This window comes from Notamacropus eugenii, chromosome 1, assembly GCF_028372415.1.
Source record: "Notamacropus eugenii isolate mMacEug1 chromosome 1, mMacEug1.pri_v2, whole genome shotgun sequence".
In the NCBI taxonomy this organism is placed as follows: domain Eukaryota; kingdom Metazoa; phylum Chordata; class Mammalia; order Diprotodontia; family Macropodidae; genus Notamacropus; species Notamacropus eugenii.
In genome coordinates this window covers 541368182-541395495 of record NC_092872.1, presented here as the reverse complement: position 1 = coordinate 541395495, position 27314 = coordinate 541368182, and the positions used below count along the sequence as shown (strand labels likewise).

The window sequence follows — 27314 nt, the reverse complement described above, 5'->3', positions numbered from 1 at the left end:
AGTAGCTATTCTCCCCCCTCCTCCCAATTAACTTGTATTTAATTGGTGTGTGTGTGTGTGTGTGTGTGTGTGCGTGTATGTATGTGTACATTTTTTCCCACTGATAAAATGTAAGCTCCTTGAAGGCAGAGACTCTTTCATTTTTATGTCTGTATTTTCATCACCTAGTACCTTGCCTGGCACAAAGTAGTTACTTAATAAATAGATTGATGCAGATAATAACACTAGGAAGCAATGTTACCAATAATTCAGTCAATTGTTAGGTAGAAGAGAAAGTCAATGGGGGTAGAATGCGAGATGGCATTTAACCTATTGCTTTTTCCTGGACCATTTGCTATTATTTGCAGGAAATGGAGAAAAAAATCATGCATCACCCCCCAGGCAAGCCTTTTCTCAGAATCGCTTTCCTTCCTTATCTGTAAAACAAGTGTAGACTAGATGGTCTTGAAGGTCCATCCCATCTTTAAAGTTTTTAAATTCTCTGATATGGACAACAAATCTCCTTTTAGCCGCCAGTCAGTTAGCAACACAGATGGCAAGACAACCAGTGGGTACAGATGATGCCTTAGGTTCTATCTAGAACCATTGGATCACAGTTCTAGAATGGGAAAGGTTCCTTTGAGACCATCTAGTCCAACTTGAACACTTTGCTGATGATGAAATTGAAAGACAGAAGGGCCAAGTGCCTTGCTCAAAGTACAGAAGAAGAACCAGACTGGCTCCTGCCCTTGAGGGGTTTAAAAGTCAAATGGATTTTATAATCCAACCCTCAGGCTGCTTGTAGGTTCCTCCAACTCTCTTCCAAGGACACTCACTTAAGATAGGAAGAAGTTTGGAAAACCATTCTTTATCTCAAGTCAGATACCTGGAAAAACAATTGAATGAAGCAATCATAAAGCAGACACCTTCCCCTACATGGATTCAGCTATGTGAATGCTGTCTTTGAGCTGAAATGTGAGTAGATACACAATTCCATTAGAATGTTCATCAGCACCTGGCACATAGTAAGTACTTAATAAATGTTTGCCAGATTGAATAAGTATCATACAGGAAGTTTAAAATTCTTTTTCAACAGCTCAGGAATAGGAGCTGACAAATAGGTCCACCTTGTAACTTTCAGAGAGGCCAGGCCATGCTAGGACAAATCCTGGCATATTTTTTCAGCCTGAATTATTTGAATTGTTGCTTTTGTCACGCTGACCAGGTTTTCACTCTGCAGTCTCTCTCTTTTTCTTTCTTTCTTTTTTTTTTAGTGCCTAGGTAGGTTTAGCCTTTTTTTTTTTTTTCAATTTCAGTGTAGATACAGAGCTTTCAAGAAACAGAGCTCTAGTATAAATGTGAAGTAGCCAGAAATGAAATGTAACAAAATGACAAAATCCAAGGCAAGATTAATTCGGTCAGACTGCAATAGAAATGCTGCCTGCCTTAGAGTTGGGAACAAACAGAAAACATTCTCAGATTTGCTATGCATATGAAACGTAACATGGGCACCATCTCTGTGCCCATGTTCTTGGCACATATCAAAATCAGTCAATCAATCACCAACTGAGGAGAGGCAGTCTGGTACAATGGATACAGAGCCAGCCTCAGAGCCAAGAAGATATGAGTTCAGGCCTCCCCTCTGACACAGAATGGTTATATGGCCCTGGACAAGTGATTTCTGAGTGCTCTAGGCAACTGACTAAGGCTCTAATTTGCAGAGGATGTGCTAACTAGCCTTGGTAGAGAGACTTTTCTCATGTCTAGTGCCTATCCCTATTAAGTGACTACTAGGTTACAGACCTGTGCTAGCAGTTGTGGGCAGCTAGGTAGCGCAATGGATAGAGCCCCAGACCTGGAGTCAGAAGGACAAATCTGAGCTGTGTGACCCTGGGTAAGTCACTTAACCCTGTTTGCCTCAGTTTCTTCATCTGTAAAATGAACTGGAGAAGGAAATGGCAAACCACTCTAGTATCTCTGCCAAGAAAACCCCAAATGGGGTTACAGATAGGACTGACAAACAACAACAGATTACAGACCTGTGCTAGATGCTAGAGATATACAAGAACAAAAATGAAATAATTTCTGCCCTCAGGTGCTTACACTCTAAAATATTCTTGGATTCAGGGGAATTCCAGTGTTAGGACACTGATTTTGACACCAATAAACCTCATGGAGTCACTATGTGACCAAAAAAAAAAAAAAAAAGCTGATCCAGAATTTTCCTTTGAGTCATACAGAAATCAAACACTTGCCTGCTTTAGCACCTGAGCTTTTAGGAGGTGCATATTCCAGAGTTGATGGGTAGATCACGCCTCTTTTTTGTTTACCTTCTGCAAAAAAGAAAAGATCTGATGATTATTTCTTCAGGAGGTGTTTTTAACTGACCCACTATATTAACTGAGTCTGCTGCCATGCCCTTGAAGTTATCTATGCTAAGAAGGCACAAAGCCAGTCCATCTTGGGCAGAGCTATTAAAAACAAATATCAAAGCCAAAGAAACATTTAGTTTTCTCTCATTGACTTTACTTTATTAGGAAGATTTGAAAAGGAGCAATGAGATCCCTGTAACTGGAAATTATTCAGCATTAGGTTCCAATCCTGACCCATGGAAACATGATATGTAAACTTAGGTATTTATATGTAGTTTTAGATATTTCATTTCAGTAGATAGAAGAAAGCAAGCAATAAAAACTACACTTCTAGATAATAGATGGATAGACCTTATTCAGAAGTAGGTTAAATGATGGTCATAGGATCATAAATTTAAAGCCAGGAGGATTCATAAGACTGTGGAGCTAGAGCTGGAAGAGGCCGAAGAGACCATTTGGACCAATTGCTTCATTTTACCAATGAAAAATTGAAGTTCAGAGAAATTAAATGATTTGCCCAAGGTCATGCAAATAGCAGGCAGCCAGGCTAGAATTTGAATCCAGATCCTATGATCCAGCACCCTTTGCACAGGACCACTGCCTTCCACTCTCATCTTTGCAAACATCTTTGTTCCGTTAGCACTACATGACGTTAAGGAAATCCCAAATGAAAACAATGCAAACATAACCATTCTCCCATAACCTAGGAAGAACTTTTAATGTCTGGTGAACAGTAAAGAATGCTAACTTCGAGTATTTATTAATAGCCCAGAGCAGTGAAAAAAAAATGCTGAATTTTGAAATAGAGGGTCTGGGCATATTGCCCATGTAGCTCTGAGCTCAGGTCTTGGGACCTGAATTTCCTCACCTGGAGAAATGGAGGAGTAGAACCCAGTGTTCTCTAAGGTTCCTTCCAATTCTAACTCCTATCTTCCTAAGGATTTGAATTCTCCTAGGACAGAGGTGGGAAACCTGCAGACTCAAGCCCACATGTGACCCTCTATCAAGTGTAGCCCTTTTACTGACTGATTCAAAGGACTGCACTAGAGGACCTAGCGGGCCACATGTGGCCTTCCAGGCCACAGTTCTCCTGCACCTGGACCAGGTAGTCTCTAAGATTCCCTCCAATTCTAAATCCTATGATCCTAAGAATTTGTATTCTAGGAGAAGGGAAAGTGGTCCCTAGGAGGCAATGGAGTGCAGAGAAAATTCTTGAACTTGGAGTTGAGTTTAGGCTTTGTTACACATTCGCTTTATGAGGTTAGGTGAGCCATTTTACCTCTGTTCCTAATTTATAAAATGATTTGGCTTTAAGATCCTTTCCAGTTACAACATTCTAATATACTCCTGAAAAGAAGAGAGCAGCCTTGTGATCAGGGTCAGGGAAGTGACTCTTACAATCTATGATTTCAGAAGCTCTGAGAAGCCTACCTAATGGCATCCCAGACATATTCCTCAGCTACTAGCTAGTGTCTGAAATTCCACTGTTAGATCTTAGTTCCTGTATCTTCATTTCAGGCTTTAATTCCTGTTAAATGAAAATCCTCCTCAGGAAGGAAAACATTTTAAGCTGTCATCTCTTTCATTGACCTCATAGTGAATGAATTTCAGATCTTTCCTAGGAGTAGGTTTTCCTAGGAAGCTTGGGGAGAAGGAGAAGATTAGGAAAACATTGGGCATTGGAGAAGGGCAAAGACAGAAAACTAAGAAGTGTATGAAGCATGAGCAACCTAGGAACACTAAACACTGAAGACCTTGCTGCTTCAAGGTTTCCCCAGAGATCCTTTACAAAGTTTATAACTATCACTGGAGACTGAATACTTAGGGCCATAGGTTCTTTTCTTTTCTCACCCTCTGGTCTCTCCATTTTAATAATGAGATACAGCATGTATATAAATAAATAAATAGAAGCTTAATAAATGTTTACTGTTGGATTAGGTTAATTTGAGGAGACCAAAAGCAATGACAACATGGAGTATGGAATGGGAAAGGCAAAACAAATTTGTCTTGGGAACTGGCACCTGAACTGAACTCTGAAGGAAGTTAGGGATTCCAAGGGGTTGAGATGAGGATGGATTCTCAGCAGAGGCAGAGAAGGCATGCTCTGTTTGTGGAAAGATAAGGAGGCCAATTTGGCTGCCCCAACGTAGTTTATGAAGGGAAGTAATATGAAATTAGTCTGGAAAGGTACTGTATAAGGTTTAAAATTCCAGGCTGCAGAACATGTATTTTACCTTGGAGCAAAGAGGGAGCTATGGAAGATTTTTGAATAGGGATGTAACATAGACAAGTTTCATAGAATCTTAAATTTAGAGATGGAACTAACCCAATCCTCTCATTACAGATAAAAACCTAAGGCGTCATAGGTGAAGTCATTTGCCGAAAGGTATTACAAAGTGTCAGACCCAGGATTTGAATTCAGGTCTGTAGACTCTAAATCCAGTGCTGTTTCAGACTATTTGAATACCACTGAAATGGGATGAGACAGGAAGCTTGGAATGAGATTGGGTTAGAGAGCCACTGAGGTCCTTTTCAACTCTTAAATTCAGTGAAAATTCTGTGAATAGTCTCTCCAATTCACTTCAGCTCACAAAAATGATCTGGTGAGCAGCAGGCCTGAGATTTCCAGAACCCCATCACATGATATATATTACAAATCTTTTTTTTTCTTTTCTGACTCATTTAAGTGTGCTTGTGGATGCATATACCCACTGAAGAGCTGAGGAAATATACCATCTCATTTTCTATGTCCTATTCAAAATGAAAAAGAATCTGATCTCAGTCTTCTGCAGCATAGATCAGGAAACAGATGGGTAATATTCAAAAACTCTTGAGGGAATTGCATATCCATCCCTTTCCTGAATTGTGTGGAAATATCCTGCTGACAAAAAATGCCCATGTCCCCCTCCTTCTCAAGCCAGCCTCCATGTATTAATTAGAAGAGAACAGTGAAGTGTGAAAATTGGAAATAAAAACTCAAAGAAAGGTCACTGAGGCATCTCAGCTTTCAAGTGAGAATCTTGATATAATCTAGTTAAACTGGCTGGCAGAAAGCCAAAGGTTCACACCATGCTGGAGGTGACCATGTGACTGCCTAATGATTATGATTATTTGGGCTGCCAGTCAATTTATACCTTCATGCCACAGTGCAAACCTCTAATTCAACCATGTAGAAGAGACGTTTTCCTTGATTCAGAGACACAAATATTTAGCATTCACAAAACAAAGCCAAGAAATCCCCCCAGACTTCACTTCAGTCACCAAATGGAAGGTAGGGAGAAGGAGGCATAGTCCCTGGGATTTACAATGAAGTACCTAAATATATTGATTCTCATTGTGAAGATCTGAGAATCTTGACTCCCAAAGAAATGGTACCATTCATTCTATTGTTGGAGTTTGGAAATTGCCGGTTAAGAATTCAAGGACCACATCTCTCCTTTGGACAATAGGTGCTAGGTGTTTATGGGTGGGACATGTATCACTGTGTCCTACTTTCTGGCTCTCATGGTATTACTATTTTAATGTGGTCCCTGAGTTGTAACCTCTGAAGTGTCATAGCAATCCATTTGGTTTCTCCTGACTGGAAACTGGTCTAATCTGAGTCCTGATGATGTACAGACAGGCCAGGACTGGGGATGGGGTGCAGAAGAAATTATTCTAGCTTGGAATCCTCTTGAAAGGCCCATTCTAGCCCTGTTACTCCTTGATCTTGCTCAAGTGTGGCATACTTTGCTCCTTTATGGTGTTACAGAAAGGAAAACTGAACTGGGAGTTTGAAGATTGCTTCTGTGACCAACTAATTGTATGACCTTGGGCAAGTTAATGCACACTTTGGGTTCTGTGTTTTTCCATCTGTAAAAGGACCTTGGCAATCTTTAAGATCTCTTTCAGCTCTAAAATTTCATAACCTAGTTTATGACCTGCAAGAACCGAGGCTTAATTCTGGAGTTCTACAAAGTACTTGAAATATTCCTGGGAGTCTAAGGACTTTTTGACCTCCTTAGTTATGTCCCAGAGTCAACTTGGACATCCAGAGAGTCCTCCAAAATGAAGGTTATATTCTAGTCTCTTTCTAGAGGTAGCTTGATAGAGTGAAAAGAATTTTAAACAGTCATAGGACCCTAGTTTAAATCCTGAATTGGCTACTTACTACTCACTGTGTGACCTTGGTCAAATTACTTAATCTCTTAGAGTTGGGCAACATGACCTCTAAAAACCTTTCCAGCTCTTAATCTATGAGCTCAAATAGGCCATATGCCAAGGGCAAAGCAGAATGCCAGGTATGCTTGTTGAATGCCAATTTAGTAACTAATGGAAAGAAAAGGGTGAAATGAATATTAAATGAAAAAAAGTAAAATTTTTAATATTAGGTCAATCTCTTTGCCAAGAGCAGATTTTCCAAGCTGTTTTTTATTTACCTGTCAAACATCTAAAAAGAAATAAGTCTTAGATTTGAGACACTGAGGTATTCATTCCAAAACTTAAAATTTTTAAATATATTTGACGGGCTTTAAATAAGATCTATAGATTCCCATTGTATGTTCAAAGAGAGTACTTGCTGTCTAATCAGATTTCCAAATAAGGCTCATCAAATAATGATACAATCTATCATTTTATAATACTAATCATTAAGGCCACTCAGGAAGAACAGTACTCTTTTCCAGTCTCCCCATTCCCTGCCAGGTCTTTAATGAAAAGTGTGGCATTAACTACAACTTTAGAAATAATTCTTCAATTTTGAGGGTACCTGCAATTATAAAAGATTCTCTCCACCGGGGCAGGGACAACGACCGGATTCCATTGGAGTAACTTCCTTTGTACCCAGATTGTCCAGCAACCTTTCGAACAAGGATTTTTCCTCCTGAATTATCAACCACACCACTGTGAATAAAGAATAACATGAGGCAAGATTGAAAAGAAACCTACTTCACTGACAAGTTGTCTGGCATTACCAGAGAACTATTAATAAACTGACCTCCATCTCTCTAAACAGAGGTGGAGACAGAGAAATTAAGAATAAAAAAAGTCTAAAGTCTAGCCTATAGAAATATCTTTTTTCAAAATACAACCTAATATTTGATTTTCTCAGAATTCCACTAATTGTTCTGCAAGTCAGGAATATCTCTTTGTTGCCCTCAAATTTTCTTTTCTAACAAAAGAAGTTATTTCCATTAGAAATTTCTATTAGTATCTTTTAAATATAATGCTAAATAAATTCTCTTTTTGATACTTCCCAAGCCCAATTTTTCTAAACACAGAATATGTGAACCTATTTTTAAAGTGTAGTATAAATTTCTCCAAACAAGAATTCTTTGATTAGGTGTAATTTTAGGAGGACAGAGACTAGATTTGTGATTTCATTGGTAAAGAAAATGCTCCTAGGAAAGGAAACTCCTATTAGCAACGCAAGTGACACCTTCTCAGTGATCTGAGACACTGTGGTGCTGATCTCTGCTGTCAACCATTAAATATGTAGTCATGGATTATTTGAGTTGGAAGGGACCTTTGAGATCATCAACTTTAACCCTTTCATTTTATAGATGAAGAAACTGAATTGAGAGAAGTTGGGCTACTTGCTCAAAATCAAGTCATACAGGTAATTAGTGGTAGAGTCGGTACCCAAGCCCAGGATTCTTTACTCTAAATCTGGCTCTCCTACCATTACTTCTATTGCTGCCCTAGCCTGGAATATCCTACTTTCTTTTTTTAGGTAAATCCTTCAGTTCCCACAGTCTCCAGGAGCTTTCACTAATACTAAAGCCCACATTAATCTCTCTCGTTTCTATGAAATCTTTGTAAATCTGTAACATACCATTTAGAAACTTACTTGCTCTATATGATAATGACTCTGATTGTTAAAGTGACTCATGTTCCAAACTAGATTGTCAACTCTTTGAAGGCAAGGACAATAGTTAATAATTTTCTCATTATACCCTAAAGCACTTATCACAATGATGGCAGTATAATAGGTGACCAACAAATGCTCATTGATGGATTGTTTTATTGGTAAATTATAATTAAATGGTTCTTACTGTTTAGTGAAAAAAGTGCTGAATTTGTACTTTTAGGATTTGGATTCAAATATAGGTTCTGACACTACCTATATGGTTTTGTCACTTCATCTCTCTGGGCCTCAGTTTCCCTTCTCTATAAAATCAGAGAATTGAACTAGAGCCAGGAGTAAGGAATCTATGGCCTCCAGGCCACATCCTCAAAGAGGTACCCTTTGACCAAATTGGATTCAGTCAAAGGACCTCACTTGAGGACCTACAATGCCACATGTGGCCTCAAGGCCATAGGTTCCCTACCCCTGATAGACTATTCTAAATTTATATTCTGTGAATGGATCTTTTCAAACATGAAGACTCCTTTTAATGTAAAAAAAGTCAGGCTTTCCACATGATAGTGACTGTATTATTAACATCTATTATGTTAGCATAATATATGCAACACACACTATGAGAAAATGTATAATGGTATAAAGCTTGTTTGATTGGTAAGATTTTTAAGTGAATTTTTTTTTATTATTCACAATAGCTTTGGATACATTTGAAAAAAAAAATTTAACACATCAATACCTGTTGAAAAGTATTTATTTTGTCCACAGAAGGAAAGAACATTTGCGTAAGCCAAATCATTTCATGAGATGTATTTCTGGAAAGAACTTTGTAGATAATCCAAGGGGTTCCCAGCTCACAAATTAGGAATCACTAGGAGAACCTATGGACCAGCTGATAAATTCAGAAACAACTGAATCTCAGATTTCATGGCTAGCTTCTGATTAGATGCTAGTCTGGTGGTAGGTGATCTTGCCAGAAGCCAGTACAACTACCTTTGTCTCTTGTTTGGGACTTTTCACTGCATTAATCTCTGAGGAATCTCTCTTTTCTTTGTTACCTCTATAAATATAGGGATTAATTCTGGGAAGATACTGAGCCAAAGAAAAATTATCTTCTCTTAAATATGTCTAACAACCTGTTGTTCAGAAATCAAATCAAGGGAATTGCTCAGTCAGGGAAGCCTGATAAATCCTCAGAGATGGAATGTGGCTGTAACATTTTATTGTTATAAAATCCCTTCACCTAAAATATTAGCCTCTTCTAAACAATATTATCCTCTCTCAAATCTCTCCCACATCTTGCCTCATCCAACTCTGTCTGTGACAGAAATAGTCATGTTTAAAAAACAGTTTCTTCCCTTATGAGTTTTAAATCAAGGAATCAGTTCTTTTGACATTTTTATCGTCTTTTTCCTCTCTAAAATCATCCTGGCTACCCTGGTTGAAAAAAAAAATTGCCACAAACAAGAGGTTCCAGTTGGTTTTAACCTAAGAAATCTCCATTAATTTTTTGCTTGGACATCAAGGACTAATTTTTCACCACATCACTTCCTGGGGCTTTATCAGCCTAAAATAGCTTTATTTAGCTAATGGTTTATCACCTAAACTGTTCCTAGTTCTCAAAGGCCCACTTTCTTTCTCTCTCTGTTTGTCTCTCACTCTCTCTGTCTCTGTCTCTCTCACTCTCTCTGTCTCTGTCTCTCTCACTCTCTATCTCTGTCTCTCTCACTCTCTCTGTCTCTGTCTCTCTCACTCTCTATCTCTGTCTCTCTCACTCTCTCTGTCTCTGTCTCTCTCACTCTCCCTGCTTTCTCTCCATTGCACCTGCTTTTCTCTAGCCAGCTATAGTGATGGTGAGGATACTACCTGCTCTACCTACCTAATAAAGTTGAGATGAAGAAGAGAGAAAGCACCAGCAACATAACAGATGTAAAAGTGTTTTAAAATGTTGAAAGTATGTAAATATACTTCGATACATTTGTAATATCCCCTTAACTCTCATTTGCATTTGCAGGGTATATTTTTACAGACTAGATGGACTCTTTCTCAGGGTTCTACGGGTAATCTTGATGGCTAGAATTTCCTCCTAAGGAGCTTCCAATGGTGTACTTTTCATAGATTATCAGTGAATGACCTAAAACTGCTTCCAGCAAATGTATTTACTAAGGGGATGGTAAGAATGGTAATTACAAAAACATTTTCCCCCTCCCCCTAAACCTGAGGGTGCATTCTTCCTTTGCTTGCATAGAGTCCCTGGGGAGAATGGACTCAGACTTAAATTACAGTGGCAGTGAGAATATTTGTGGCAAGGGGGTATATTATAATCTCTTTCCTCCCTCGTTTTACCTTTATGATGTTCACGGTTTGTTATTGCTTATTTCTTTCAGTCATGCCCAACCCTTCATGATCTCATTTGGAGTTTTCTTAGCAAAGATACTGGAGTGGTTTGCCATTTCCTTCTCTAACTCATTTTACGGATGAGGAAACTGAGGCAAATATGGTTAAGTGACTTGCCCAGGGTCACACAGCTAGTAAGTGTCTGAGGCCAGATGTGAACTCAAGAAGATGAATCTTTCTGACTTCAGGCCTGGCACTCTATGCACTGTGTCACTTAGTTGCCTGGAGGTCACTGTGGGGTATAGCATTAGTAATGGCAATTTTCAGGATTGGCTTTTCAAAGAGCAAGTCACCTCTGTTAGACAGATTGATCTGTTGCTAGTCCAGGTCTCTCTACTTGCTCCAGGGCTCTTCCTCTTTTATTATTGAGGTATCTTTGTATTATTGGGGTGTCATCTGCCTTTATCCAATGATCAAAGCACAGTTAATCCTCTTAAATTGATTAAGGACTTGTTCACTCATATTATCAAATAAGGTAATATTCATAAAAGTGCTTGGCACATAGTAGGTACCATGTAAATATTTGTTCCCTCCCTCACACCTAATTTACATTTTTCACTGCTTCCTTGGAACTATTCGAACCTTTTGTGATCATAATAATTGGTGCATGTTGGAACCCCTTACCCCTTATACTTCCATGGATCTGTGATCTCACTGAAATAGGTACTCCCTTTTTTAGTGCAGATAGCAACACCACCACGTCCTCTCCTTCATGTCATGTGTAACACAACATGAAGTCATAGATTTCAAACTGGAAGGGACTTTATTGTTCATCTAGTCCACCTCCCTCATTTTATATATGAGGTATCTGAGACCTAGAGATGTTAAGTGACTTGCTCAAAATCAAACAGGTAGGAAGTGTGAAATCAAGATTTAACTTGGATCATTAGACTCCATATTGATCACTCTTTCCACTGAACTGTATCCCTCACTCAAAAGAGTTCTACCCAACATGGTAGAAATTCTTTCTCTCAATCTCTACATGTTATATATTGAAAATTGATGTTGATCAATGGAGCATGTAAACTATCCATTGGTTATCCCTTGTCCATATCATTTGATTAGCCAACCACCTTTTTTAAGGTATACATCTCTTTGATGACATCCTTTGTGCCATGTTTTTTGCACAGTTTTTCATTGATGATATTCATTGCCCTTTTGGTGATTCTCAACTGTAATTCTTCAGAGACTGTGATATTCTATGGCTTATAGCCATTCAGCATCACAGGAAGAATGTTATTTAAAATATGGGTCCTTGTTTCTAGGAATTTACAATTGGGGCAAATACTAAAAATTACACTGGCAACAAGCATCATGAAGAACTCTCTCAGCTGAGGGGGAAGGTAAGAAAAAAAGGAATTAGGAAGGAATTCACTTCCTATTTTAACTAATTAAATTCATTAACTAGATACCAAGTTTTGATGCTTTCATGTTGCTCATAGATGACAAGCATTATTAATGCCCTTTATGTATGGCCCCCAGGAACAAAGTCCTGGAATCCCCACTTTATTTATGGATCTGATAATCTAGAAGGTAGGCATTCTTCATCTACTTGGTTTTTCCAGTGTGTATAGAAGGTTGAACTCTTTTGAGTGATAATAGATCTTATGTATAAGGCCTTGCAGCAACATGGTGCTTGAATTCAATTAGCACAATGTCATTTATAAACATTTGGGGAACTTCACCATCTATAGAAGATCTTTAATGCTGACTTCCAAGTCATGTGACCAACAAGTTGGGAAAGTAGACATTTTCTCTAGTTCCTACTAATCTCAAAAAAAAAAATCTCAAAAGAGGAGTTACGTATGAGATATCAAGAATTTATAGATGAATTCACAGGACAAGAGAGAAGCCTGACAAAGCAAAAAAAAAAAACAACAACAACCCACTGGAAAACGTTAATCTTTAATCACAGTGGGTACATTGCTGGGCCTGGAATCAGGAAGACAAGAGCTCAAATCCAGTCTCAGATACTTACTAGCTACGTGACTGATTAAGTCACTTTACTTTCTCCTGGCCTTGGTTTCCTCAGCTGTGATTATAATGGTGATTATAATAATACCTACTTCCTAGGGTTGTTGGGAGAATCAAATGAGATAATGTTTGTAAAGTTCTTAGCAAGTCCCTCCCACATAGTAGGTGTTATATAAATGTTAGCTGTTTGTTGGTATCATTCCTACTCATTCTCCCTTCCCCACCAGCCTTCATGTTCTGACAGGGATGCACAAACTGACCTATGGATCTGTCTGAGATCTTCTCAGAAAGTCCCCTCCTACTGCTGAAACTCTTCAGGCATCATTCCCAAATCCCTTTCCATTCCCTATCTCATTGTAACAGGCAGTAGACAATGATTTTTGCCCAGTCACATGATGTGTGTATGAAGGGTAAAGAACTGGTATACCTTCCATCTATAATTGGGTTAGGAATCTCCAAGATTCCTTTCTGTCTAGAGCACCAACTTGATTCCATAATCATGTAAAAGAAGCAGAAGTTAATTAAGCCTAGCCAGAGAAAGAATGAAGCATCTAGTAGGGGGTCAGTATATGTGGCTGCACTGGGTTTGAAGGAAAGGGACAGTCATCCTCTCAGAAGAGACATATCAAGACTAGTAAAACTAAATTCTACATTATGGGAGGAAGCCAAGGTAGTTGGAAGAAGAAGCATGTGCCCACTGGCAAAGAGAGAGGACTCAGTGCACATAGGAACATAAGGGGGAAAAGACTGAAGCACCAAAACTACAAGAGAAAGAGAATTTAACTAAAAACCTAGAACACAAAGAGATAAATCAACAGAAAAGATATTAAAATTCAAAGGAAGAATGAATGCTAAATACTCAAAGAAATTAAAAAGCTCTCTTAAATGTTATGAGACAAACGTCTGAGGAAGCACAGATCCTCTTAGAATATCAAGAGATCATGGAACAACAAGATATTCCAGAATGATTCAAAAGAGAAATGAAAATGATAAGAGAAAAAGCTTGAAAGGGGAAAATATTAGAATACATAGCTTTTCAAGCACATTGAAAAAACAATACAAAAATACTGAAATGAAGAACAATTGGAAAGAAGAGAAGCAAAAGGCAGTGATGTTACAATAATGCATGACTTTATAAAAGAAAGTCATTGATCTTGAAGACAGGAGACCCAGAGACAATTTGAGAATCATAGATTTCCCAGAAGAACACAACATGTTGAAAAACCTGAATATCACAATGCAAAAAATTATACAAGAAAATTGCCCAGCACTTCTGAATACAGAAGACAAAGCATAGGTCAAAAGAATCCACAACTGAACTTCAGGAAATAACTTTAAGACACATAGCAGTTAAATTCACTATTTCTACTGATAATCCCTATTCTAAATAGTTTCTTCATAGGACATTCTCCTTGATAGTGGCAAATACCTTTGGCAAACATATACATCTCTGTTTTATGCCTTCTTTAATGTTAATAAGCAGCAGGTTGTCAAGCAAAGTTCTCTATTGTTCCCTCATTCAAAGGTCTTTCATTATTTTCACATATGCACAGGAGACATCTTGCTAGAGAAGAACCTTCCAAAACGTTTTCAGACTTTGTTTTATTGAATCCAGCAGTAATCACAGTGGGATCTTGTATTCTCTACACTTTTCATGTAGTTGTCAGACTAGGAAAATGTTGGTACTATAGAATTACATTTTGTAAGCCTCACAAATAGAAAATATGACAATTGGGATTCATTTATTGGTTGTTAATTACTGATGTGACTTTTGTCTGCCCTGGAAAAAGCAATGGAGAATGCCATAAAAATTCAGGATGGTCCCTCCCAGCTTCATCTTTTTTCTTTCTCCATGGGCATAATATTGTCCAAGAATAATCCAGATGGCCAGGTGACTGAAGAACTGTTTATTTAAAATTAATATTGAATAATAAAGAATTTTCTGAATTTGTTACTCAGGTTTTAGCATTTAGCTTAGGTTGTTTTGTCAGGAAGTCTCAAAAATCTAAGGCCATAATCCGTGATTTCAGGATAGACCCAGCTTTGCCAGGTACATTTTTAGTGGAGTCACTAAGTATACACCATGTACTGTGGAAAGGGAACTGGATTTGGGATCAGAGGACCTAGGTTAAAATACTAGCTCTGCCCCTTACAGTTGTATGACCTTGAGCAAGTCACTTAACTTCTCTTGGACAGTTTCCTCATCAATGAAATGAGGGTTGGGCTCAATGATTTCCAAAATCTTGAACTTTCTATCTCTAAAAATCTATGATCTTGCAAAGGCAGTGAGAAGTAGGGAGAGGAGATAGAGCTCGCCTTGGAGCTAGGTTCAAGTCCAACCTCTAAAACAAACTGGCTATGTGACCACATTTAACTTCTAAGCATCCTGGGAAACTCTCTAAGACTATAAATTACAGAGAAAGTGACATTCTCCTTTCTTGCATAAGCGAGGTTGATTTGTTGAACCCAAGTGTAAGTTTTTGCTCTTATTTTTACTAAATTCCATATCATTAGGTGTGGCCCAATAGTCTAGCCTGTCAAGATCTTTTGGAATCCTGATTATTATCAAGGGTCTTAGCTTTCTCTTCCTCCTATCTTCCTGTAATGTGTAAATTGATAATATTTTTTGCCATCTTTGAATCTTATCAGATTCTACTTGGCTGTTTGTCCTAGATTTCAATAGAAACCTCTGAAATGTTGATTTATCTTCCACCAAGGGAGAGCTTTTTTTAAAAAGGTGACTTTAAATGAAGACTCACTCAATCCTCCTTTTCAACTAGTGCTATGAAAAGAGAACCATGACAACTCATTCCTTTCCCCTGGTAGGTAATCCCATCTGACTGTGGTTAGCGTCTCTGAGCCCCTTGCCTTGATCGCTGGGTTCTGAAATAGCTCAAAGCTCCCCACCTGTGAACAGCAGCGCCACAGACACTGGAATATGATGCGTAAATGTCAGTGCCATAAACATGGTATTTGGGGTCTTGACATCCAGCTGGACATTTCGCAATAAACTCAGGATTAATTATCTTCCCAGCCTTGACATCACAGTTGATCTGAGGCACAGCTGCGAATGCAAAATGATGGCAAAATTAAACCCAGTACTGCAGGTGAAACCACATGCAGGGTGAACAACAAGAGGTTATGACTGTTTATTCACTTAATCTCCCAAAGCAGAGCTATTCCTGCCCCTGGCCCCATTCAGTCACCAAATAAAAGCAAACAGAATATCTCTGAAGACCATCAGCTCTCAGTGACCATGCTTAAGCCAAAAGATGGTTCTAGTTGACCTCTAAAAGAAGAGAATTCACCTCTCTCCCTTCTTTGGGGGGGAGGGGTAGTTGAGGGGTGACCATGGATGTGTAATGCTACGTATTCAATCAGACTTGATATGTTGATTAATTTTGCTGAACTGTTTTCCCCTTTTTCTTTTTTATTTGTTATGATGGGATTAGTCTCTGGGTAGGGGAGGAATATGTTGGGAAATGAAGATATTTAAGATCCAAATGATATAGAAAAAAAATTTTTTAAGATAGACCTTGATAGCCTGTCATCTATTATTGCTTAAAAATTCTGGACCTGCCTTTGGTACTTAAATGTACTCTTAAGAAAAGAGCAGGATCATATTGTTGCATGTGGTGGAGTAGATAAGGAAGCTAATTAAGCTCTCTGCATCGCAGTTTCTTCTTTTATAAAATGGGGATAATAATACCTGTAATATTTACTTCAGAGGGTTTTTGTGAAGTTCAAGTGAGAAAATGAGCATACTTTCCAAATGTGGAAGTTTTTCATAAGTCAATTATTAATTAGGATGTTCCATGGGTCCACTTGAAGGAGAGAAAACTGTAAGGCATTCTTATGAATAAGTAAAAATGCAACAAACCCGTTAGCCCTGCCCCAATTTTGCTTAAACACAGATACAAACACCCACTCACTTCTTCTTTCCAAACCCCTCCCCGCAAGATATTTCTCTAAACCCCTAAGTCATTAAATGAACAACTTGAGAGGCTGCTCATCCAGCTCCCATGATTCCTCCACTTGCACGAGGAGCTCTTTGCCAGTCTACTCTAGTGTAGCCAAGCCAAGACTACAAAGAACTTCAAAGAGTCAAAGCCATTCTTTGAAATACTGTTAGAAGCAAAGCCTTCTGTTCAGACTCTCCTGGCCTATGCTCAGGAAACATGAGGCTGAACAATCAGAAAGTTTTTAGGGAAGTAAGTGGAAGAATGAAGCTAGAGGTAGTGAGGCGTAATGGACAAGCACTACACTTTTCAATCATTTTTTTCAGTTATGTCTGACTCTGCATTACTTCATTTGGGGTTTTCTTGGCAAAGATATTGGAGTGGTTTGCCATTTCTTTCTCTAGCTCATTTTACAGATGAGGAAACTGAGGCAAACAGGATTAAGTGACTTGCCCAGGGTTACGCAGCTAGTAAGTGTCTGAGGCAAGATTTGAACTCAGGATGACAAGTCTTCTTGACTCCAGGGCCAGTGTTCTATCTACTCTGCCACCTGGCTGCCCACTGGGCATGAAGTTAGGTTCAAATCCCGCCTGACATTTGTTAACTGTGTGACTATAGGCAAGTTATTTCACTGAGCCTCAGGTAATTTTCTAAGGCAGGGGGTCTTAATTTGACATCCATGGACCCAAGTGGTCCATGGAGGAGGGGATTCTGAAAATTTGAAACTTTCAATATTTTGATAACTATTTCAATTTAGTTTTCTTTTCAATTCTTGGTATTTTTAGAAATTCATTTAAAAACATTGTTCTGAGAACAGGTCTATAGACTTAACAAGAGTGCCAAAATGTTCCATGACACACAACAAATTGTTAACATCCCCTCTAAAGTGAGAGGTTATCTGCATTGGTGGAACAAGTTCCCACAAAGGTGAGGCCATAAAGCAAAAGAGCTTCTGATGGAATACTCCAATCAAACTGATGTTGAAAAAAGGATCAGACAACATGCCCTAGGTCATAACTCTTCCCCAAAACATCCCAGACTTCAAGTTCAGTGGTAAAAGAAGAGCACACCCTGTCTCATGGGAGTAAATGAGGTCAACAATGACAGCTCATGTTAACAAAACTCTTAAATGTTTAAACCACCAGGTGGCACTGAGAGCCATTCACTAAGGAGTCCCACCTGACCTGGGTAAGTGTAGAAGCCTTGACTGATTGAATGTTGTGTTTGTTCTGTATGGTTACCAGAGAGACAGTGACCTTCAATCCTTACTTCAGCCTTTATGGGTCTGTGATTCTTGTTAAGAGGTGTTCTGAGCTGTGGATCAACTTCCAACCCACTGACTAACCCTGTCTGTTTTTGAACTTGCTATACACTAGAGTCACATTTGCACATTGAATTCAACTATGAGAGACAAATAGACATGGAAATAGACAGAGAAAGGGAGAGAAAGGAGAAAGGAGGGAGAGAGAAAGGGAAAATGAGAGAATATAATGACAATAATAATAATTTAAATACTGTAGATTACATCTTCCATTCTACTCCATGACCATTTACCCCTTGGAGTGTGTGTGAGATGGCAACTCTGAAAGCTGAGTATTCCCTTCCCACCAGGTGATACTGATAACCTACCTCCCTCTCTCTCATTCCCATCTACCTGAGGTAAGGGTAAAGCAGGGCTGTGGTGCTGGGGAGAGAGGCCTCAGTGGGACATTAGGCAAAGGAATGGTGGAGTCTTGTCAAGCAACAGCTCATTCCCAGTCCCACTTCATGCTCTAGAGATCAACTGTTTTTATCTTTCATTGTATGTGCATAGTGCCTAGAGGGCAGCTAGGTGGTGCAGTGGATAGAGCACCAGCGTAGGAGTCAGGAGGACCTGAGTTCAAATCTCACCTCAGACACTTGACACTCACTAGCTGTGTGACCTTGGGCAAGTCACTTAACCCCAATTGCCTCATCCTGGGTCATCTCCAGTCATCCTGATGAATATCTGGTCACTGGATTCAGATGGCTCTGGAGGAGAAGTGAGGCTGGTGACCTACACAGCCCTCCCTCACTCAAAACAAAATCAAGTGCAAGTCATGTCATCATTTCTCTGATGGCATGGTCTTCTTCAGCAACGAAGGACAAACACAGAGTGCTTAGAACATAGTAGGTGCTCAATAAATATATGCTGACTTAGTCTTTAGAGTCAATCCTTGTATTGAAACGATGACTGTTGCCTGACACATTCCCTAACACTCACTGTTTCAACATGCCCCTGGTGGTCACCAGAGAGTTCTGATGCAGAGAGGAGACAATTTTTACTATACTTAATTTAGACCCAAGTCTCCAAGTAAGATATGACTCCCCTCTGTTTCAGTGACTAAAGAGTCATGTCACCTCAGTATAATGATGTCAACTTTACACAGGATGAGGCAAACTGGCTTAGATACTGCATTCAGCATTTATTCAGAGAATAGTCTCAGTAAGCATATAAACAATACTTGATAACTAGAGAACATAACATATATTAAGATAATAAAACATCTACTAAGTAGCTATGAGTCTACCACTCTCCTAAACCCTGCAAGCGCTCCCAGAAATAGGATGCATTTAGAACCAGGAATATCTGGGCAACAAAATGCCCTTGAGTAGGCAAGTATAGCAACACAGATTCCATAGAACGTCAACTCAGACTTTCTGTAGGGCTAAGTTATCAGTACAAAGCACAGAAACTCTGGAGTTGGGATCTGGGGCATGGAATTTAGTATTCATTGAGAATTGGTGTCTTTTGAGAGTGGTGCTTTCCCAGTCTTGATCTTACTAACTGCTTGCTGGCAGGGGCTTCTGATTGCTTCTGGCCCCACCAAACCCATTTTGAAGTAGAATAAGTAGATTTAGAAGCAACTAATCCTGGCAAGGAGACTTCCACAATCACAAATTCTCGTGCCCCCCTCTTGATTCTTAGTGTAATCTCTCTATCAATCCCTTGGTTCCTTAGATATAGCTAGCCATGCAGTGGATAAACTACTGGGTTTGGAATCAGAAAGATCTGAGTTCAAATGTGGTTTCAGATAGTAGCTGTGTGACCCTGGGTAAGTCACTTAACCTTTGCCTCCATTTTCTCAACTATAAACTGGGGATATTAACTGCACCTCAGCAACAGACAGTAAGTGCTATGAGAATGCAGAGATAAGAAGATGGATGTGTGCTAGAGAGAGTATTGGGAAAGCCTAATGGAGGAGATGTAACTTTGATGATTATATTGTGTGAGCTGGTAGAATTTGGTTTGATGGGTTTGGCCTCAGCCCCCAAGATGTATGTGTACTAAAGCTTAACTAACTGGTAGATAAGCATTCTCCCCCAACCTCAGGCAGTTTTAAGCTGACTTAAGTCTTTAGAGTCAATCCTTGTAGATCAGAGCTTGTACTTAGAGCTGTTTCCTGGCTCTCTGCTCTTCATCCCTCATTCCTTATTAGGCAATTAGAGAAAATCTCCATTTCATTGGCACACATCATTCTACTGTGTTGCCTTGTGGGTGACAGAGCAGTTTTAACTTAGTGTTACATCAGTTCTTTGTCTAAAATATTTTTAATAAGTTTGAACCTTGAAAGGCTTTAGGTAGGGCATGGATCTGAGTGTATTTCCCACTGATTGTCTGAGTTACCAACTGTATGCTGTCCACAGGGGCTACCCCATCTTAAATGTTGTTCCCCATTGTCATCTCTTCTCTTCCCATAACTGTCAACCCTGGGTGGCAACGTCATTCTCTGGAAGCAGCTGCCTCCCCTGTTGCCCAGCATATAAAATTTGCAGAGGTGCTGGAAGGACATTCTGGGGAGAGAAGGAAACTATATATAAGTATGACTCTTGGAATAAGCCTTGAACAATGATATAACTGGAGGATGGTGAATTCATATCGAAGACCATTTGAAGATAAGGTTAGATTGGTGGATTTTCACTGTGAATATACAAAGAAGTAAAATACATGGTCCCTACTCTCAAGGAACTTAAAATCTAATTGGGAACATAAAATATACATATTAAAAAAGTTAAGTAATATTGTACAATAAAGTATACTGTTAGTGCCAAACATGTGGTACAAATATTAAGCATGTTTCATGAAAGGGAAAGCTCACTATGTTCTGGGATGTTTAGAAAAGACTTTATATAAAATGGGTGGGGGAGGGAATGACATAAACTAGATCTTGATGGATATATAGAATTTAGAAAGGGAGAAGAAGGTGGGCAAACATTCAGGTTGGAGAACATGGCACAAACCAAGATGTAGAGATTGGAAAACTCAAGATTCATTTAGGGGACAGTGAGGTGACCAGTCTGATTAGAATGTAATAATGTGTAATCACATAATTCATGTAGTTGTATGAGATGAGGCTGAAAAAGTGGGTTTGAATAAGATTATGGAAGACTTTGAATGCAAGACTGAAGAGTTTAGACTTTATCCGATAGGCAGTGAGGAAACATTGAATCTTTCTGATAAAAGGAGCTGATGTAATGAAAATGGTGTTTTGGGATTAGTCAAGGGAGTGGGTAGCAATGAGTATATTCCATTTAGAATCAGATTTTCTCTCTTATGCCCCTTCATTTTGCCCCAAGTTGGTACCTTCCTTGGTGAAAATTCAACTCAACTACTGGCTTACTCTGTTCTGCAGTTGCTATCACTGCTGCTATCATCATCCATTTATCAATCAATAAGCATTTATTAAGCACTTACTAGGTTCTGGGGACATAAAAACAAAGACAGAAGTCTCTCTTCAAAAAGATCATGTTCCATTTGGGGGAGTGGCACATACTCTTATAAGTATGTACAAAGTAACAAAAAGTACCCTACAGAGTAAATCACCATCCACAGAAGTGTAAAGGGTTTTATTAAATAGAATTCAATAGCCTTTTTAAGGTGAAGACTTAGCAAATGTTGTAGGGAAACTCATAGTACTAGTCTTATTGAAGAAATAACCAAGGTAGCTGTCAATGGAGCCAAGTATCACTTCCCAAAGTAGCCCACGTTGGTTCCATATGTGTTGATCATGGCCTAAGTGGAGTATGTTAGCCAATTCTAGGTGTCACATTTTAAAAGGGACTCTGATAAACTTGAGTGCTTTCATAGAATGAGAACTCATTATAGAATAATAGATTTAGAGTTTAGATAGATTTAGGACCCCAAGGGTTATCTAGTTCAGTCCCCTCATTTTATAGATGGGAAACTTGAGGCCCAGAAAGTTGACACTTGCCCAAGGTCAATAGTAAGTGAAAGAATTGAGACTTGAATGCAGGTTTTCTGACTTGAAATCTCTCACTCTTTGGTCCTGCACCACACTGAAAATCATGTCATAGGAGGAATGGTTGAAGGAACAGTAGGTGTTTAGCCTAGAGAAGAGAAGATTTGGGGGAACAGAGGTGTTATTGGTGGATATAACGGCTGTCATCAAATATTTGAAGTGCTGTTATGGAGAAGAGGGGGGGGACCTGCCATGCTTTTCTCCAGGGAGATGAGCAAGGTCATCAGTGTAACAATGAGGAAGGCCTACTCAAGTAGTGAGCTCCTCTCTCTACTTTAAGCAAAGGCTGTGTAATCTTTTGTCAGGGATTTTGTAAAAGGGATTCCTGCATGGGGTGGGAGGTTGGAATGGATGACCCCTAAGGGCCCTTCCTTCCAACTCTAAGATTCTGTGAATGGATTCTGAACAGTGGCCAGGCCACCCACTCCCTCTCTAAGTTTCTGTGATGGTCTCAGCTGTTAATGACTTCCAGCTGTACCAACAATGTGACTCCTTTTAACCCTTAACTACCTATGCTAGCCTTGTTAACATTTCATCCGGTCTTTAAAGAGGTTTGGAACCAGAGCCCCATCTTTTTCCTTACCCCACCCTCCCAGCCATCCTTGGCTGGCTTGGTCCTGGGCCAGTTTGGAACTCCTTCCTTCCCTTGGGAATCCAGCAGGCCATGTTTGCTCTGGTTTAAACAATTTGTGGCTTGAGTTAAGAAATTCTAATTCGGTGCTTGAAACAGTTTTGCTGGTTTCATTCTCCCCACCTAAGGTTGACTCCAGACCAAAATTATTTTCTTCCTTATCTTTCATTTTTGTAACCCAGACATTCAGGTCTATATATTCTATTTTGGGACCTGGGGTGTGTTTTGAACTTTTTTATTTTTAAGGACAACTTTTGAGCTGGTGATGCTGGTATGATTCCCTTCTAAAACTGGCTGGTTGACCTGTGTCCTAGGTGTGTGTGACTGGGCAGATTTAATCATATATCTCTTCAAGACCACTCTCCTCTCTTGGGTAAACTAGGTTGGAGCATTCCTTTTTGTTTCTTGACTCTTTGTAAGAGAGGAGAGCTGGAGTGCAGTGAAGTTAAATTGTATTGTAACCAGCACCTTGTGATGGCAAATTTTCAAATTTTCATGTTTGGCTGTTAAGAACAGTTCTTTTACCAGGCTCTTTCCCTCTGTTGTCATCTTCTACCCCAATGTGATTGCAATCCATATTAATAGCTAGCATTTATACAGTTCTTTAAAGTTTGCAAAATGCTTTACTCTATACAAATACTCTCAGATTTTATCCTCACAATAACTCTAGGAGGTAGGTGTTATAATCCCCATTTTATAGATGAGGAAATGAAGGCAAATAGAAGTTAAGTGACTTGCCTAAGGTCACACAGCTGGTAAATTTCTGAGCCTGGAATAGAATTCAGGTCTTTCTAACTCCAGGTCCAGCACTCTATCCACTGTTCCATCTAGTTGCCTTGATTCTGGCCAGGTGTCAGGTAAGCTTACCTGGTCCCTCTTGGTGCTCAGTTCTGCCCAAAGTGTGGTCTAAGTTCTAGCCCTGGAGAGAACATTCACAGAGTTTCTTTCTTAGAACATCTCTGCTAATTATCACCACAACATTGCCACGAGGTTTCTGTTGTTGTCTGTCTCGGTTCTGATTTCTAATGCTCGAGTATCCTTGACCCAAGTCCTTCCCCACAATTCCTAATTCTGTCCTTGTGTCCACAGTGAGAGGCAGAATGGCGTTTTGGATGACATGAGGGACTTAGAGCAGAAAATCTAACTCAACATCTGCTTCAGATGCTCCTGAGCTATGGAAACGTGCAAACCATCTAGTTTTCAGATTCTCAGCTTCTTCACCAGAGGCAAAAGCAGCAGCACTACCGACCTCACTGGGTTCTGAGCAAATTATCTGGCAAAGTTACAATGCCATGGAAATGTGAATTGTTATTAATCCTTGGGTATTTCTTCTCTCAAGCTTTAGTCTTACTTTACTGCCCAAGTCACTTGTCTAGAACAATACCTACTGCTTAGTCCTTCTGCTTGGTTGTTTGGTGTGCCACCAAGCTCTTTGCTTTACCTAAAGGTAAGCTCAGTAGCCCCTAAGTCAGATATGCCATATTCCATATTCCATACAGAATCCTATCTTATCAGCTTGTGAGGTGCTACACACCAGGTGTGGGTACTAGAAAAATCTCCCTCCATGCATGCCACGATGACATCATAAGGGAGTCTGCATTCTTCTATGTTCATGTTCATAACAATTCTCTAACTTTATTGCTGTGGGTTCTTAGCTTCTTTACTTGCCCACCCAACTGTCCTCTCTCGTGCTGAAAGGCATTCTTCACAGACCACAGTTCCTGCCTTGCCTACTTCATGTTAGCATTCACCATACCCAGGTTACTGTCTAGGCACTCTAGACCTCTACCTACTTCCTGTTGTACCTAAATACCCTTTGTTAATTGTAATTATATTATAATTATAATCACTAGTGTAATAGAGCCTTGCCAAGTAGCCTAGGTATGGTGCTTTCTGCTAATACCTCATTTCCTAACTCTTTTCATGTTGTATTTTAAGGTAACCCAAGAATATGTTTGAATGATTTCTTATTAGTTACTAAAACTATGGCATCTTTCTCATTTAAAAAATTAGCTTTGAATCCTCACCCAAGTTTAAATGTTGCTTATCTAACAAACTGGAGAAACTTTTTCCCCCATAATTAATTGCTTCTCTCTTTCTCCTCCTTCCACATATGTATGTAAATGTGTATACGTAGATGTTGTATAATACATCCATATGGAGATATGTATAAATATACATATGTGTACATTTGTTTACAACATGTTGAGATATATATTCATATACATATGTGCATATATATGTGTGTTTACACTTCTCTCCCTAAACTCCTAGGTTTAAATAAATATCAAAAGTACTAGCTATATATTTTATTAATAATATAACCAATAATAACAACAAAGGCATACATAAGTATTTACAAAGTATTAGATGTGGAAAAGATCGTAGAATCCTCTCTGTTACCATTACTCTAACCAGGGGTAGGAAACCTGTTGTCTCAAGGCTGCATGTGGCCTTCTAGGTCCTTGGGTGCAGCCTTTTGACAGGGTCTAAGTTTTACAGAACGAATCCTTTTGTTATGGTGATCTGTTCTGTGAAGTACAGTCAAAGGGCTGTACTTGAGGACCTAGAGCTCCTCTTTCTAACTTCCTTGTGGAGGGCACCATCATCTGCCCAGTCACCCAAGCCAGACTCTCAATGCCATTCTCAACTCCTTCATCCCATACATCCCGTCTGTTGCCAAACCTTATTGTTCCTACATTCACAGTATCTCTTGCACACACTCCCATCTCTTCTCTCTTACAGGTACCACTTCGCAGCAAATTCCCATCACTTCATCTCTAGGCTATTGCAATAGCATTCTGGTTTGTCTCCCTGCCTCAAGTTTCTCCCCAATCCAGTCCATCCTCTTGGCTGCCTAAAGCAGAGGACTGATTATTTCACTCCCCCTCCTCAGTAAACTCCAGTGGCTGTTATTTTCAGGATCATTTGATCACTATCTTCTATTTGACTTTTGAAGTGTTTAACAACCTTTTCAAAATCTTTTTGGTCTTTTTATACCTTATAATCCATTGGCACTGTCCTTCTTGCAGTTTCTCATTCATGTCTCACACATCTTCATGCTTTTGCATTCCCCCAAGCCTGGAATCACCCCTAAGCTCTTCTTACCTCCATTTCTGGCTTCCCTGGCTTTCTTCAAGCCTCGGCTTGCATCCTACTAGACAAAAGAGGCCTTTGCTGGTCCTCTCTATTGCTAGTGCCTCACCACTGAGATCACTTTTTTTTTATACTACACATATCCATCTAATATGTACCTAGTTATTTGTATGTCATCTCTCCATTAAAACATGAGCTTCTTGAAAACAGGAAATGCATTTTAGCTTTTCTTTGTATCCCCAGTGCTTAGCAAAGTACCTGACACATAGTAAGAGCTTAATAAAACCTTGCTGTTTTGCATGAGGAGGAGGATGAGGAGGAAGAGGAAGACTTCTCATTTCTGGAACACAGTCCCACTAGTCACCTCTCAAGATTTGTAGCCAAAATCTTGCAAGAATCCTGTTCTTATTTATTCTTAATATAAGGGTTAAATTCAATTCTCAGGGAATATTTTTTTCTTTTCTCATAGTCTTTCTCTAGCCATGACAGGTAACTTCAGAGTGACGATTAATCTCTATCTTTTCACTGATGACAGACCTCTCCAGCTCCATATAGACTCATCAAAAAAAAAAAAAAATAGCAGTTAAATTGTAACTTTGCGAAGTTCCATAGCCTCTTAAAAAGAGAGTAACAGTATCCATAGTCTCCGTGGGAGGAACTATTGAAGCTAAATTTACATAAATTCCTTTCTCTGGCTACACCCACATGAGTGAGAGACTGGAAGGGAATCTTCTGTCATCACTTTCTTCCCCTTTCACAGCTTGGTTCTGTGGTTCTAAGCTCTCTATCTCAGGCTAGTCCCATTCTTGGTGCCAGATTTCGCAGACACCAAACAATCTACTCACCTAGCTGCAAACTTCCTGCCTGCTCTGCCTTACCATTGTTTCTCTAGTTGGATCTGAGAGGTAGCTACTTGGTACAATGGAAAGAGTACCAGATTTGGTTTTAGGAATTCTTGACTTCAAATCCTGCCTTAGATACTTGCTGGCTGAATGACGCTGGGAAAATAATTTAAACTCTAAGGTTCAATTTCTTCATCTGTAAAATGGGAACAAGAATATCACCCGACAGTTAGTGAATATATAATAAGAGAATATGTACATGAAGTAGCCTGCAAATCTTAAAGTATACTATAAATGTTAGCTATTAATATTATCCAGCTGGGCCTTTGAGCACACTTTCTATCTGGCCTGGGTACTCATAATCCAGTCTCTAGATATTTTTTGTGGTTCAATTGTTTCAGTCATGTCTGACTTTTGGGGGTTTTCTTGGCAAAGATACTGGAGTGGTTTACCATTTCCAGCTCCTTTTACAGATGAGGAAACTGAGACAGAGTAAAGCTAGTATGTTTTTTGAGATAGGATTTGAACTCAGGTATCCCTGACTCCAGGCCCAGCATTCTATCCGCTGCTCCAACTAGCTGCTCTGGACATTTTTTTTTACCAGTTCTATTTGCCTCAGTTTTTCAACCTGTCTTTCTTTTTCAATTTATATGGCAAACTCATAACCCCCTATGCTCACTGACTACTATTTCCTCCTCCACCCTCCCGATCTCACTCTGCCCCTTTTTCTTATCTTGAATCACTACTTCTGCAGAACCTAAAAGTGTATCTCAGCCCTAAGCCTGACTTTCAGACTCTGGTTTACCTTCAATCTCATCCAGCTACATTGATGTCTAAGTTTTGGTTTTGACAGAGACTGAATTATTGTAAGTCCTGATGACTTATGAAACAAAGAAAATTACAAAATGGCCCTCGGTGATGTGCAGTTGATCTCCTTTTGCTTCAG

The 27314-nt window shown here is 39.3% G+C and overlaps 1 protein-coding gene across 4 annotated transcripts in view; it reads right to left on the bottom strand.

Moving 5' to 3' along the window:
* The window catches only part of VIT (vitrin), a 147219-nt gene that overhangs the window by 65896 nt on the left and 54009 nt on the right, over positions 1-27314 (bottom strand). For all 4 annotated transcript variants that reach the window (XM_072634156.1, XM_072634154.1, XM_072634155.1 and 1 more), the window contains exons 4-6: positions 15469-15625; positions 7099-7232; positions 2235-2312 (exon numbers count right to left, since the gene is read on the bottom strand). In XM_072634156.1, the coding sequence (XP_072490257.1) occupies positions 2235-2312; positions 7099-7232; positions 15469-15625 (369 nt within the window). The remainder of the gene's footprint in view (positions 1-2234; positions 2313-7098; positions 7233-15468; positions 15626-27314) is intronic.